We start from the raw sequence: 15,423 nt of genomic DNA on the forward strand, positions 1-15,423 counted from the left end.
AAAAGGTCAGGTACTCGACTACGCTGAGACGCCGCTGCTCCAGCCCGGAAAGCTCTATCTTGCTGCATCCTCGGAGCTCGACCGACGAAGTACAATCTAAGTCCCAAACCGGGTGCAGAGGTCGCTAGCTATTGGGAAGGACAGCCCAGCCAGTGCTTTGAGTAGGGTGGCCTTCCCCCTTGACTGATCACCGACCAGAATGAGCTTTATTGTCATTAGCAAGAAAACCTGGAAAAAGATGTAGGCTATTCTCACTTGCGGAAGCGACGCATTTTCACTAAAACCTAGTTCAAGGAGTCTGTCAATGACCCCAAGAACTCAGACGCGACTGTCACTGTCAAAAACTATCAACTAGCAACATTGATCTTCTTCTGAGTTTGATTTTCTTTCCCGTCTGATCGGATCTTGCTCGATTTTGGACGTTCACCCGATGGGACTATTTGCTGTTTCAATGACCATGGTTCACTCTCATGGAGACGTCAAGCTTTCTGGTCATGATAGCCCAAACAACATACTGAGGTACGCGAGTCTTGAATGTTATCCCAACTTAGCTGGATTCTCGTAATGTAAGGACGGTCAACATAGCACAATAAACATTCCGTGCTCAGAGGCTCCAACGGATCAAGGCACGAGGCCAAAACGTCTGAGGAATCCAGGGGCAAGGTCATCTTTGCGTTGCACATTCTGAAGCGTGGTCATCGCTGTGTCCTTTACGGCCTGTACAGGAAAAGACTAAGAAAGTAATTCAATAGAGTAATGCCCGGTTGCTATAATGCAAATCCTAAAAAGTATGACCTAGAATTACTTACTGGGAGGCTGTAAATCACAGGCCTGCTAGGTAGTGATAATAAGTATAGTTAGATAAGCTGTTGCAGAATATTTCTGGATGTCTCTCCTACCAAACCAAAGAACTTTCCCAAGACAACCACGCGATCAAGTTTATAAATTAGCTTCTGACTCTCTTCAGTACTATAGTACCCTGTGCCTATATAATCCATAAAACTAGAAGACACAGAGGCTTTACAGGCATAGTACTACTATATTAAAATCACAGGTAGCAGTAGAGTTGCATTTGGTGCGAGTTCGGGCGAGTCCAACCTTAGTTAGAACCGAACTGATGCAATTTTGAGTTGAAATTTTAGAAATCGAATCCAAATCGAATCCGATGCAATTTAGTTGCAGTTTCACCGCAAAAACCCGCCACTAGGCCTAGCTAGGTATAGCTAGGTACCTACTAACCTATCTAGGCCAGCGGTATGCCTAGGCAATAACAAAAATTTTAATGGTTTTTAGAATTTAATTTCTCCTACCTTAGGCCTATACTTTAAGCCTATTAGATAGGCTTATATAATATTATAGTTTTTATATGAAATATATAGTAATTATAGCTATTTTAATCTATATTAGAAATATTAATTCAATATCTATAGGTTTGAATAGGTGGTGGTTAAAAATATATTCTAACTATGGTGAGTATCAGACCTTAGTACCCTTATATTTATATATCCACACCACTGTTATACCAACCCATAACAAAAATGATTATTCCCCTATATCTCACCAACCACTAGATCTTTTGAATTAATATTTTCTATTTAGATAGACTAGATACTAGGCTATCTAGTGATATTAATATTTCTATGGAAATCCTAGAAATTAGTGATCACTAAGCAAAATGGTTTTTTGCAGTTCAATCAAAGACTGTTAGGCACCTGCGCTAGGCCACATGGTATCCAACTGAGGCAAAAGACCTACTATGATTGACCCCTTGGTCAATCATGCCTAGCCTCCATATATATAGTATCTTAGTCACTAACAAAGACCCCCTGGATCTGACCCAGAACCCCCCCTAACTAAGTGCAGGTTTGCAATCTAGGAACTGAATCGAACCGCTGCAAGTTTGGTGAGGGTTGGGTTCGATTTTTGCGGGTCGGTTATGCCACTCTACTTACAGATGTATATTATTATTAAAGGCTTAGCTAACTAAGTAGAGATAGGATAACTTCTGAGCTTATATAGTATTATTGTATCTAGAACCTGGCTGGTTTCTGTAATAATAAAGATTAGAAACTAGGGCTTTAGTAGAGTTGCATTTGGTCTGACTTCGGGCGAGTTCAAAACCAGTTGGCACCGAACCGCTGCGATTTCGAGTTCAAATTTTAGAAATCGGAACCAACCTTGATCTGGTCTGATTTGGTGCTTGTATGCGACCCTAAAGCCGAATTTGTGGGTTTCAGTTCCTGACGCTTTTTAACAACGCATACACTTTCTCTCCATTATTTCGCAAATTGACTCCTGACCTCAGACAGTCATTTCACGGAACCGGAATTAAGGATGGATTGTCTTGTCGGGTGCTGGATGAACCTTTGCAGGGCTTATCTACAGGTAGCAGATCTCAGGGGACAACCGGAAGTGTATGCCATTGTCACATATGGATCTGTGTCCGTGAAGACGAGCCCAAATGGTCGTCTTGCTAGGCAAATTAGCGTGCATGTCTAAAGATTGCGATTTGCCCAGAGTGGTGGAGTATAAACTGCACTTAGTGGGAATGGATAAACCGAAGCAAGTAAACAAGGTGTGTCGGTGGTTGCCTGCTACTGAGAATAAAGTGGCCAGTTGCTCCCTTATCTAGGGCCCAGACTCGAGGCGATGATAGTATCAGAAGCCAACACCCAGAGAGAAACACCTGTTCGCAATTGATGATCTCCTTAAGGGCTCCACTTCAAGCTGGCTGGTGTTTCAGATCCCGATCAACCGTCCTAAGCGAAGTATCTGTACCGACTTGGCAATCACATGGATCGTCCCGAGTGCGGACTACAACAGCCGAGCTTACAGTTCCACATCGACAATCGACAGATGTTTCAGTCATAAGGCTGGCCATACGCGAACCGCCATTTTGCTGGTCTCCCCACATCTAATACTACCCTACGGCTACTAATTTTAGAATACCGAACAGGGGAGTGTGTATGTATTACCCTATTAAGTATAGGTCCCTCCACCAAGCAAGTCGAAAACGGGACTTTTGAGAAGTCCAAAACATGGTCAGAAAGCTAACAAACTTTATGGGCAGACCCTTGTAGATTCCCACTGGGCATCTCCTGGAAAAGATTCTTTATCGCAGAGTAGATGAACGGCAAAAATAAATTCCTGGAGGTATACAGTGTGTTGCTGGGATGCTACTAGTCAAGGAGGCTTCGTGACTACTTACATTCTAACACAAGGACACTAACAACGACTACCTACATCCTTTGAAGCACTGATAGATGTCATCCAAAGCTCAAGATATGTTGAATCCTGGAGACTTGTCCTAGATCTCCGGCAAACTGTGGGTCCCCTGCATTTTACCTAATGGACCCTTACCCGAGTCTCACTCTAAAACAAGTTGAAGAACCTGGCTTGTTTGATCTGACAATTTCATTGGACTCTTGTCGTTCATGAAACCAGGAGTTGTACTCATGATGATCTAGCCTGGTTTTTCCGTCGATCAAACCTTCGCTGCCCTCGCTTAACGAGAGAAAAGTCTACCAAAACCATCTATATGTGGTTTATGGATATGCACAAGGAAATCGGAGCTGGCCGCATCACATGGGTGTGTTTCATGTTTTACTAGCAACAGCTTTCTCGCACAGTGTTGTGGATTTGGTAGACCTCTAATGCCTCATGGGCATGAGAGAAAGGGGATGACCCGGTAAGGATGAGTGTATATAAGGGCGTCTGGTATCCTGCTCTTTCAAGTATCAAGTCAAGCACCCCAGCAATCATACTTTGGTCAAAGAGCTTTCACTACTCTGTCCATCTCACTTCATCAACATGTTGATTAAAAACGTCCTCACTGTGACAGCACTTCTTGTGAGCCAGGTTAGTGCTCATGGCCTGGTGACGCGTATCAAAGGCGCCAATGGCGTCGATATGCCTGGCTTAACGAGTGAGCTCATCCTTCTTCCGGGGCCACTATGGCTTGTCATATTAATCGTGTTTAGTCATTGATGGAATACCACGGGATTGCCCGTCTGCGGCATGCGGCGGACAAAAGGACACGGCCATCATCCGAGACCAGGAAATGGGAGGTATCAAGGCTTCGCCTTTGGGCCGTACTATGGGCTCTGGTCCGGTGTATGCGGCCACAGTCATTAACAAGTTCATGGGCACTGCGACGGAAAAGAGGGGTCGGGTTCCCCCCTCAGAGAGGCGTACGTGATTGCGTTCCAATTGCAGCATCAAAGAGGCTAATATGTTCTCAGGTCGACAACTAATCAACGATGCGGCGAGTGTCATCACTAATGCCGGTGGAACTATTCTTAATGGTATGTATTCACTATATAACCAAACGAAGCAGAACTGACGTTGTGTAGGCGTCCAAGATATCGCAGACAAGACCCCGTTGGGTGGGACTATTAAGAGTAAGGACCTCCATTACATTCGAGAGACCGAGGCTGATAAGGACAACAGGCGCCCAGTCCGCGGTTGATGATGCCCTCAGTATTGTGCCAGGTCTGAAGTCCGGTGCAATGACAACCCAGGGCACCAAGGAGAATGGTATTCAGCTATACTCTGGCAAAGGTTCCAGCACGGGTCTGCCTACCGCATCTGCAGATGGTGTTGTCACAGTTATTTATCACCAGGTAGAAGGACACTCCAGGAATAAATGGACCGATATTGACTTGGATACTCTAGGTAAACCAAGACGGCGCTGGACCCCTCACAGCCGACATTGATCCGTCCAGCGGAGGAACCGATGCAAAGGCGTTCGTGTCGGCCAAAGTGATTCAGAACATCCCTGGTGTGGCCGGGTTCTCGACGTCCAGCACTATGGACTACGAGGTCAAAGTCCAGGTGCCTAAAGGGATGAAATGCACTGGAACAGTTGGCGCGGCCAAGAATGTTTGCATTGTACGTGTTCGGAACACTGCCATCTCCGGACCATTTGGCGGCTCTGCTGCATTTACGATGTGAGAGGTGGTAAATGTAGACAATTCCCCTTGTATTTGCCATGTCGCGTCTATGGTTTGATATACCGTGTTTTTTTTTAGCTTCTAATTACGTACACTGTGGTTGTATAATTAATAGAAACGAACGTTTAATCAAATAGCCTGGAGGTTCTTACAGCCAAGCAACTGCTATACAAACTACCAGAAGATGAGTTTCCGCTGCCTGCAAAGCTACTCTGTTGAACATGGCTCCTTAGAAGTCCGCTCTCAGCTTGTCCACAGGAGGCAAAATACCCTCCTCCTCGAGAACCCTGAAGGTATTCTCCAGCTCCTCCCAAGTATCAGCATAGCCATTCCAGCCCAACCGCCTTGCCTTGCTCATTGTCGCAACACAGCTCCAGTCTCTTCCCAGCGCAAAGGTGAGGAAGTCCCACGTGGCCCTGTCCCATCCACTTTGGTCGAGATTGTATTTATCGCGCAGTTTAGCCCATGCCTCATTCACATCCTTGCGCCTGGCCCATTTCTCCGGATCGACCTGCAGGAACAAGCTGGGAGTGTCATCGGCTGGGACGCCGATCTTGTCCGCGTGTACAGCAAGCGGGTGTCGGTTCGGCTTCCGCACAGTCGTTGCCTCGTATTTACCGAACCCCTGGGTATCCGGGGTCCCTCCATGAGGGAACATCGGGTTGGGAACCTTACAGCCAAAGCGCGCAGCCAGCCGGGGCCACAGATTCTGGAAGGACTCCGTATCGCCGTTCATCACGTTGAAGATGTTGTTGCCTGCGTTGGGGGCAGTTGCCGCCCAGAGACAGAACTTGGCGTGCAGGTTCGCCGACGTCCAGCAGTTAAAGGCAAAGTAGTTGGCTTTGCACCCAGGGAAAGGTAGTTCGGAGCCTGGGAGGGCCTTGCTGACGGCGCAGTAGAGACCCAGTGCGGTGGCTTCGTTCATGAAGTTGCCCCGCGCATAGCCGAGGACGTCTTGTGGGAGCGTGACGATCCATTCCCACTGGCCTCGTGCGGCAGCCTCTTTGAGGATCCGCTGCTGTTCATAGTAGAAGTTCGGGGGCCAGGTGGGGCCACCCTGGTTGCCCTCAATCAGAGGATCATCCTCAATGAGTGGCTGCTTGCAATTACCCAGATGGACACCATAATGTTTGAAGCCACAAGTCAGAACAAAGCGCTTCAACTTCTTGATAGCACCATTGATTTGCAATGCCTGGATAAAGTTTGACAACATCAGGCCGTTCACGCGCGACAATTCCGCTGGATCATCTTGTGGCAGGTAGGCGCAGAAAAAGACGTACTCGGCGGAGATGTCTTTGAGGTTCCTGGCCATGTCCTCGGCTGAGCCACAGAGGTCGACGGTGGCATGTTGAATCTTTGCATTTTCCCCTCCAAGGTTTCTGCGAGAGAGGGAATAGATCTTTTCAAATCGAGGGTCTTCGCATAAAAGACGCACAATAGCATTCCCCGTGATGCCTAAAGAATATTAGCAGACGTTATCGGATGATATAGGCACACTTACCAGTTGCACCAGTAACAATTGCGGATGGCATATTCAAGGAAACAATAGAGGAGAGGTATAATCAATTGTTTATCATTCCACAAATTGATGAGAGAGATTAATGGCATAAGCATGGATAGGGTAAGTCTTTATATGCATGTCTTATTTGATTTAGCAAACAAGGATATGGTCATGACAAAGTATGATATCACCAAACGACATGAAAAACAGCGGCATTTCTATGACCACAATCATTGGGTCAGTTATAACTCACTCTTACCACCAAAAATGGAGTAATTGAGCACAGTAGCTAGAGTAGTCATTATTGGCCCGTATGCCAGTCTCTGCATGGAGTATCTCCAGAATCGGTGGAACAGATGCCAGTAGATTTCAGAATTTGGCCCCATCCACGGGGCACAAAATCGGCAAATATGGTATGAATATCTCTTAAGTTTACTCCTCTGGAGGTTACTGTGGCCTGGCAGGCAGGCCTAAAGGCCAAGGGAAATGACTGCGACCTTCTCTTCATGGTTAAATCTCCCCGAGTCCCGAAACAAAACGCCCACGGTTGTTACACTAGGCACTTGCAATATATACAGGTGGAGGCTCCATTTCAGATTGATGCTTGCGTACTCGCAGATTACGCCATTCAGAACAATGCCAATAAGATGCCGAGCACATGAGGGGAAGGTTACATGGTGTGGACTCAACTAGCTGTATCCCTGTCTCCAAGGTTCTCTCCGCTTGTTCTGTTTGCCTAACGTGCTCAACTGCTTTCAAAAGGGGTAACAAGTCACACTAAATCCTAGAATTACTAGATACAAAGTCCCTGATCTTCCTGCCCAGAGAACAATAGCATTGACAGACTCATGGAGATAACTATACGGGGAAAAAGGTCTATATATGGCTAGATATGGGTCAAGGCGCACCAGCTGACAAAGTCCTTACAACAGACAATGAATCCCAATTTTTCATCCCTTTGCTGGGGAGAACTGGGGCGATTGAGGCACTCCCAGGTGGAAGTATCCTGGCCAGCTACACCGAAGTCTGAAGCCCTTTTACAATATGCATCGTTTGTATTGGTGAGGAAGGAACTTGCTGACTCGCCCTGGTTGATCCCGACAGGGATAAGGTCTGTGTGCTGGGCTGACCATCAACTAGAAAAAAAATAAATGAAGAATAATTGTGATCAAGTCTCCTTTGCTTGGTCGATACCATGGATGACCTTGGGTTTCAACGAATACAATCCGAGCTTGAGACTCAATTCATACTTATGAAACAAGGGCGATTAGCCTATCAACTGGCTTTTCCTCTTCTGCCTGCTATAGGTACACAACAACAGGCTCCTTTGATAATGTTAAGTCATCTTCGCTCATGCAAGCAGCATTGACCATGAGAGTAGATGATCTCTCACCATAACGCAGACCGATCATTTCCCTCAAAACGGTAGACATTGCCGACAACAAAACCATTGCAGCATCCCACCACAGTCTTGCTTGAAGGAAATCTGCACGGCCAAAGAGCCCCAATCCAGTGCTGGACAACTTCGAAAACCCCAAGCAGTACCTCTCCCACCACCTCTGAGCGCTGTCCCAATGAATTCGCTCTAACCCATATGATGTATGCACATGCCCACACACATGTAGTAACGGACGAACCTTCCACAATTCTTGAAGTAAAAAGGGGCAACCCTCCGGCGAGTCGTGGTACCAGTCCAAGTGGAACTTTGGCGGGGTGTGTGTCACCAGGATATCAGTAGATGCAGGGATGTTGCCAGACCACGGATTGTGATCGACTGGGTATTGGAATGCATTTTCGGGGCCGCCACAAATAGGGACTTGCGGGGCCCCATAAATATTTATCTGCCGTCGAACACCAGAGGAAGCGCCAGGAAAACTTAGAGACACTGAGGTTTGCTGAAGATAATGTATGTTGCCCCAGTCGAAGGCTGTGCCAGGACTCTGTTGCGGAGAGTCCCTTTCCTGAATGTGGCTGTTAACTGAGGATGTTGTCACCGCGTCGTCGGCTAACCGAGAATTGACATCGAAAAATCGATCACTATTACCGCATATGACAACCTTGTGGGGATGCGGTAGTGATTTCAGCCAGTTAATGGCTTCCTGGATCTCGACTGCGCTTCCGTGGAGGGATAAGTCTCCAGCATGGATCAGAAGGTCGCCATATGGGATGTCGCAACGCTGGGAGTGAGTGTCAGAGACACAGACCACTCGGATGCGTGATTGTCGTCGACTTTTAGCCGATGCTATTATCCAAGTCAGGTGGTTCAATAAGGTATAGACTACCCGGACGATCGTTGTAAGAGGGGATGATATGTGTTGATGAGGATGGCCACCATGTCCTATCTGAAGAAAGAGAGTCTCTAAGCCGAACAGATTTTTTCCAAACATTGCAAAATTATGCTACAGCTTGTGGATGTATATGTACAGGTATAATAGACGTGAGTGCGAGTACTAATACCCCGTCCTCGCTAGGCAGCCTCTGGATGACGTGGGCAGCATTCGGGTTACGGACAGAAGGCCGGAACGCTGTTTGATTCACTTAATTATATGACAAAATTGTCTAATGAATGAGGGTTATTGATCTGCCGATAATATGCGCTATATTCCAGTCCAATGGCCGAAATGGCCGGTCCGTCGAGGATCTACCTCTCTGCGAAGCAAGCTCGATATCGGTATGCGTATTTCACAAGGCACTAGGTCAAGGTTTCGCAGTATGGCGAAATTCAACATCTCAATACCATTGCAGCTAGACTGTGGAAAGTATACTAGTTCATACTGTAATGACCCCCGAAGACTTGCACATAGTCGCTGCCGCTGACCTTGAACAGGTCGACTAGTAAAAGATCAATAAAATGTATGCATACTTCTGGCCACACTGGTGGTGTCAATTGACAGACGTACGACGCATCAAGAAGTATGGCTTGATGATGAGGCTTTTCCACAAAATGAGCGATGCCGGTCCATCTCTCCTGAGAGTGGCTGTAGAAAACTACTTCAAAGAACCCGAGAATTACTTTCAAAGAACCAACGACATGCACGCAGGGTTGCTCACTGGGAAGGAATTAAAGAAGAAGACATTACAGAAGAAGTTGGAGACGGTTGCTCAACTGGCTCGGGATCTGGTGCCTTATGAGATGGAGCAAAGCGTGGCCAAACGATGGAACTTGGAACGATATAACTGCAGCCGTTTGTATTTTTCTTATTAGCAACATGAAACATTGATAGTTACATCTATGAGAGATGAGAAAAGAGAAAACCTGATCAGTGACCATGGCGACCCTCAATCAAATCCTTCGCAGCAACCTTTCTGCATTCCTCCAACACGCTTAATTGTTCGGCAACCTCGCCCAGTCTGCTAATGACTTCCTTGTTTCCCCGCGTAAAACCAAATATGACGTAGGGAATTCCAACGTCGCGGCAGAATTCCTTCACATACGGCTGCGCCCGGCGCAAGTTATGCCTCGGGAGGCGAGGGAACAGATGGTGCACGACTTGGAAATTGAGGCCGCCGTGCACAAAGTCCAGCCACGGCGGGCAATCGACGTCCATGGTCGTCCGCACCATCTTCTGAGCAAATGACTCATCAACGCCCAGATCGGCGCTGGACATGGCGAAGTGACTGAGTGTGAGTTGTACGTGCAACGGGGCGGTGACCATATGCGAGATGAAGAGAAATATGATGCGGGCCGACCACGTCGGGATCGAGAGGTATACCGTCCGGTAGCCGTACCAGTACCAGAAGAAAACCTGGCCCGCCATTTCAAGGTAGCGGTGCCACCATGCTGCGCCTTTCCGGGGCGCCTGTGCCGGATCGAGGAGGTATGACCATGCTAGGCGGTACAGGTTGAAACGACCGAATAATAGTACGGGATAGTAGAGGTAATGCTGATACTTGATGAAGAACCGTGCTGCAGCGTCGAGGTTCATATCGCGGTCGTAGTAGCTCGAGTGCAGAGAATTAAAGAATCGAGAGGAGATGGCGAAAAATGGCATGTGCTGGATGTCCGGATCGTGCTCGGGCGAGTTGGTAACTATGTGATGCACGTTGTGGTTTCGCTTCCACCAACCGACTGAAAGACCACCGAGGAAATCTGCGATGAAAATCCCGATGCAGCTGTCCGTGTGGAATCCATGGGTTATGCTTAGATGACCGGCGTCGTGGACGGTGAATGCAAGCAGGTGCCAGAGTAGCCCAAGAAAAAGGCCCGAAAGAGCGTAATAGGAGTAGTGAAGACATGTCAAGAAGAGGACGAAAAGAACCAAGTATCGGAGAAATTCAACAGCGTATGAGGTATATGGACAATCGTAAAGACCTTCGGATTGCAGCGTTTCATCGAGCTGGCGGTACTTTGAGGCGACCTCGTCTTGGGACCTCTTATCCAGACGAGGATATTTTGAGAGATCAGATGATATCGCGTGGGCAATTGATGCTTCTGCAGGTTTGAATTTCCCCAGCTCCGGCTCTGATGGGGACAATGATGAAGCTCGAGAAATGGGTGTATCGTTCTTTGCACGCCTCAGACGAACTTGGTCTCCTGTGTCTTCGGGATCGAAGACTGTTGATGGTGGTGTCGATTGTCCAGATGAGCTGACATCTTCTTCGGCAGACACCGCTTCGTCGTCGACGTCCTTCGAGACCAGGGTTCTGAACGTTCCTCCCTGTATCGGAGGCAAGAAATTTTGCCATTTTCCGTGTATTCTTCCTACCACATACTTTTGCATATGTGTCTGTGCTTCCTTTGAGTGCAATGCTGTTATTTCGTCCGTTGCATCCCGGCCAACCATGTGTAATATGGATTTATTGCCACCTGGATGATATGGTAGCCACGAGTCGACCTTGAGCACCTGATCACCCAATATTATGATCTTATGGCCATCTGCTATCAATCCCTCGATTTCTCTCCGCGCCCATACTCGATTTTTGCGTGACATGGCCGGCGCCGTAGGCCAATGGTACCTGCAGCGAAGGAGCTATAGATTGTCTTCAATCCCGGACAGATGATGACGATGGACGCATAGCATTAGACGGAAAGGAATGAGGTACTCGCATGTAGGTCGTATGATGGTGTTGTTTGTTCGTCCATTACCACTAGGAAACTCGTCAGCCTACAGGGTCACGTGTGGGACATAATTCTCTAATCACCACGACGACAGAACAAGAGATAGTTAAGACATTAATTATGCTGATTTATCAGACCTAGAACAGCAAATTTCTCGCCATAAATAGTGTCGCCCCACTCAAGTATTAGTGTATCGTACGATATGGTATGGTACTAGTTATTCAGGCTTCCGAGGTTAATCCTAGTGAGTGGACAACTGTACCTGTTATGACTCATGACTCATGTGTTTTGATATTATCTTACAACTAAATCATTAGCGATACACTAGTGGAGTAATGCTTGTTCCTGGTAAATAACAGGATTCAGTGGTGGGACTGCGCAAGTGGGCTTGGTGTACATGAAAGTTTCTAGGACGCCTATTGTGAGTCTGTGACAGGAATCGCTGGGTTCGGCATGCATTATCATGCATAGCATCCTGTTGTCAAATCTATGGTGCAACAGATCCACCAGGCGGCTGACATATGCAAAATTGGCGTATATTGAGGCCGCCGGGAGGGTGGCACCGATGGACGCCCTATTCAAAAGATATATATATATATATGTCGCAGTATTCAGAATGGCTCCGCCTACGCCTGAAGATAAATAGTCCCTGCGGTGTATTGTCAGCTTAGCTTTGAAAGCATCCAGTTTCTTCTCTTACTGCCAGCTTTGCGATCTTATCACAGCCGCCAAAGTCGTTTAGGGCTGGGAGTTGCTGAGCCATGTTCATGTGGATTTCGCTCACTGCCGAGATTTCGGAGATGGTTTGGTGGGGGGCCACCGTGAAGCATGTTATAGGTGCCATCATCATTTCTTGTTTCTGTATTAGCCATTTGGGTATTTCGCTTTCAGTCTTTTCGACAGTCTTCTCGGTCGTCTTTAAAGCATGTGCTAGCGGAAAGAGAGAGATCCCCATTGGCTTACGTACCTAGGAGTTTCTTGATCTGAACTATATAATTGAGATATTTGCCGAGGGATTGATATATAAAGTCTATAACACTACGCAACGTCCATACCGGCGTCGTCGTTACTTTTCTGGCAGGGATTGCCTGTGTTCGGCTGGTGGGGATTGCTTGCTCCGACTCATCCTTCCCTGTCAGTAAACCCATATGAGTCTCACCTGTCTTCTGCCCCTCCCATTCCCTACGCTCATAATACTTTGCCGCCCCCTCTTCTACAACTTCCGACAGGGTGCGGTGGATGGCTGCCCGGCTCGCTGGCGTAGCGCCGATAAACAAGTCATCTTCGAGGACCTTGTAGAGGAGATTCCTCGCTCCGTCAATGTCAGGACGTTCAGGGAACCGACTTTGCATTTTGCGCTTGGCCAGAAGCACAGTCTCCAAGACGTCCTTATCTTGCCCTAACAAGGCGTTTCCCTCAGGCAGCATCCCGCCGTCCATAGAAGATCCTGCGGAATCAAACCCACTGATGTCGAAGCCTTTGGCCTCGATCGCATGATAAAAAGCCCTTCGGGCTGCAGCCTTCTCTCGCAGCTGGCCGGCGCTCATGTTTTTTGAAGGATCCGGCGCAGCCTTCGACGACGCCAGAATTTCCAGCTGTGGCCCTACGGCGTCTTTTATTGGGTCGTATCCCACTAGACGAGTCCTGCGGCTGTATATCGACATCATCAGCCCTTTGTACTTCTGTGCCTCTCCTTCTTCGTGTTGCGAGTAGTAGTCGAAAAGAGACATGCAGAATATAATTCTGCTTATATCCACTAGGACCAACAACTCGAACTTCTTTCTCCATCCTGCACCACTAAGCCGCTGGTACTGGTCTTCTAGCTCGCCAATCCATTGAAGAGCAAATTTCCAGATTTCCGCCATCAGCGGCCGCCGGCTCCTATCAAAATAGAGCCCCTTGACCGTCATATGCATGAGGTGTAGGAGCTCATGGAAACTTGCAGGATTGGAACCAAATATAAGTGTCATATATGTCGTCCCTAGAAAATTGTAAAATTCCCGTTGACATGCTGCACGAGGACGGTCCCATTCCCTCTTCCAATAAAGCTCGCGTAATGGCCACTGTTTGATTCGGGCACTGAACAGAGCCGGCATATTACTTACCGACATCTCCAAGGTACCAAAGTGATCCTTTGTCGCTTTCTCTCTCACACCCAGTACGACTAGTGGATGTAGAGTGACGTATTCGTCCTCGTCATCCAGCTCGAACTCACTATTATCCATGATACTTTTTCCGACCGTGGCGAGTCCCTCGTCAATGAACGGCTGGAGAACATCCCTCGCAGCAGTCTTCAGCTGTCCTGAGCTAATGGTCTTGTACGTACGGCCCAAGTAATCGGCTAGGGTGCTGAAAGGAAAAGATGTCCAGAAAGGGAAAAACAATCTACGGGCTTTGGTACAAAACCCATTTGGTGACTCGAAGTGTCTCTTAACGTCTTTAAAGGCCGGATGACCGGTCAGCTCACGGGGTAGTTTCTCAAATGACATATGGGAGCCCATGAAGAGAGTTTGGAAATACCCGTGAAGGCCGAGTTCTTGAGAGCAGTATGCACCTACACTCAGTCTCACAGCGAGGGGATTACCTTGCGCAAGGTTTCCAAAATGCTCAGTGACAATAAGACTCTCCCAGTCTTTGGCCTGTGGAAGCTTTCCGGCCTTTTCAAGGATGGAAGTGCTCAGAGCTAAGGCGTGCGAACTGTCCAAAGGCAGCAGAGTATGGACGAGTCCCTGCCCGTCTCCTTCCAATGTGGGTAAGCGGGCCAATTGCCTTGCCGTAACGAGCGCAAATCTTCCGTAGGCGTTTCCCGCCGTAATGTCCTGGGCCTTCTGGAAGGCTGATAAGAACTTATTAAGAAACTCCATGTCGTTATCTGAGATTTTGTGTGGGCTGCTTGATTCCGCGCCATCGAAAAGTATAAGCAGCCTCCCTGAGCGTTTCATGGTACGGCGCAGGCTGCGCGCGATCCTGGACACTGTGTTTGCATCTCCCCCGCCTGTTGTCTTTCCAGTAACTGGTAAGCCCAGCTGGAGTTCATGATTCAATACCTCAGCAAGGGAGGAGTCAGGGCTCAGAACGTCAAGATCAATCTTGATGAACTTGTCAATGAGATGGGTAGATTTCCACCACAAGGCAGCACTTTCGGACAAAGCGGTCTTGCCGATACCGGGCGGTCCTTGGATGCCCAGACGCAAGAATCTAGTAACAGGGCCGTTTCAAGCATCAGCAGATCACATTCCCTTCCAACCAGGGACACGTCGAGATCTTCTCCAGCCTCATCGACAGGTGAGCTAGGAGAAGGGCTATGTTTCATTGTCACCAGGTCGACCGCATCCATGTAGATGGAGGCATAATCCTGGTGAACGTATATAGAAGGGACGAGGTAGTCGTCGACTGAAATTTTGGTCTGGTACCTGGTTCGTCTGGTCCGATTGCTGACCAGGCACTGCCTCGCAGCTCGCATAGCGAGGAAAGGAGACATTTTCCGGCATAATAATTGCTCGTAGAAGGAACGAATAAAAACCTTGGCAGTATGGTCGATGACTTTGTAAGCCATGGCCACGGCCGTCTTGACCCCGTGCTGGATTAAGGCCTTGGCAAGATTGGCCGCCGAGCCGTGCCCTTCGACCACTGATTGGCAGGCGTTGAGGACAACAGTTTGCACTCCGTGGGAGCCAAGTAGCGCTGCATGGTCTTGGGCTGAGACGTTGTGTTGACCCGCGGAGCGCTTGACGAACTGGGCGTACGCTCTATGAAGGAGCCATGATTTAGCATCAAGAGGGGGTAAAGGGGGGAAAAGAAGCGAAGGCTAAAAATTGCGGAACGAACTTGTCATTCTTGACGATCCCATGCAAGTCAAGATGCAGGATATCATATCTTCCACCATCGCGCTCCATCAAGTCCAGTCGCTC

At 48.0% G+C, this 15,423-nt stretch overlaps 3 protein-coding genes across 3 annotated transcripts; 1 reads left to right on the top strand and 2 right to left on the bottom strand.

Moving 5' to 3' along the window:
• Positions 1–3,810: 3,810 nt before the first annotated feature.
• On the top strand, positions 3,811–4,953 carry ALT_9619 (DUF3129 domain-containing protein; the record flags this gene model as incomplete). The annotated part of the gene is made up of 6 exons (XM_033563885.2): positions 3,811–3,925; positions 3,981–4,190; positions 4,242–4,304; positions 4,353–4,400; positions 4,450–4,622; positions 4,675–4,953. 6 exons carry the CDS (start codon positions 3,811–3,813, stop codon positions 4,951–4,953), a joined length of 888 nt encoding a protein of 295 aa, XP_033419776.2.
• A 228-nt stretch (positions 4,954–5,181) lies between these two features.
• ALT_9620 (SDR family oxidoreductase) lies at positions 5,182–6,484 on the bottom strand (the record flags this gene model as incomplete). The annotated part of the gene is made up of 2 exons (XM_033563884.2): positions 5,182–6,407; positions 6,454–6,484. The coding sequence occupies 2 exons, from the start codon at positions 6,482–6,484 to the stop codon at positions 5,182–5,184; spliced, it is 1,257 nt and encodes a 418-aa protein (XP_033419775.2).
• Positions 6,485–9,713: 3,229 nt separating this feature from the next.
• ALT_9621 (delta(8)-fatty-acid desaturase) lies at positions 9,714–15,408 on the bottom strand (the record flags this gene model as incomplete). The annotated part of the gene is made up of 4 exons (XM_089600653.1): positions 9,714–11,260; positions 12,480–14,710; positions 14,767–15,261; positions 15,341–15,408. 4 exons carry the CDS (start codon positions 15,406–15,408, stop codon positions 9,714–9,716), a joined length of 4,341 nt encoding a protein of 1,446 aa, XP_089455150.1.
• Between the last annotated feature and the right edge of the window lie 15 nt (positions 15,409–15,423).

The sequence above is a fragment of the Aspergillus lentulus genome, assembly GCF_001445615.1.
Source record: "Aspergillus lentulus DNA, contig: Alt17, strain: IFM 54703, whole genome shotgun sequence".
NCBI classification, from domain to species: domain Eukaryota; kingdom Fungi; phylum Ascomycota; class Eurotiomycetes; order Eurotiales; family Aspergillaceae; genus Aspergillus; species Aspergillus lentulus.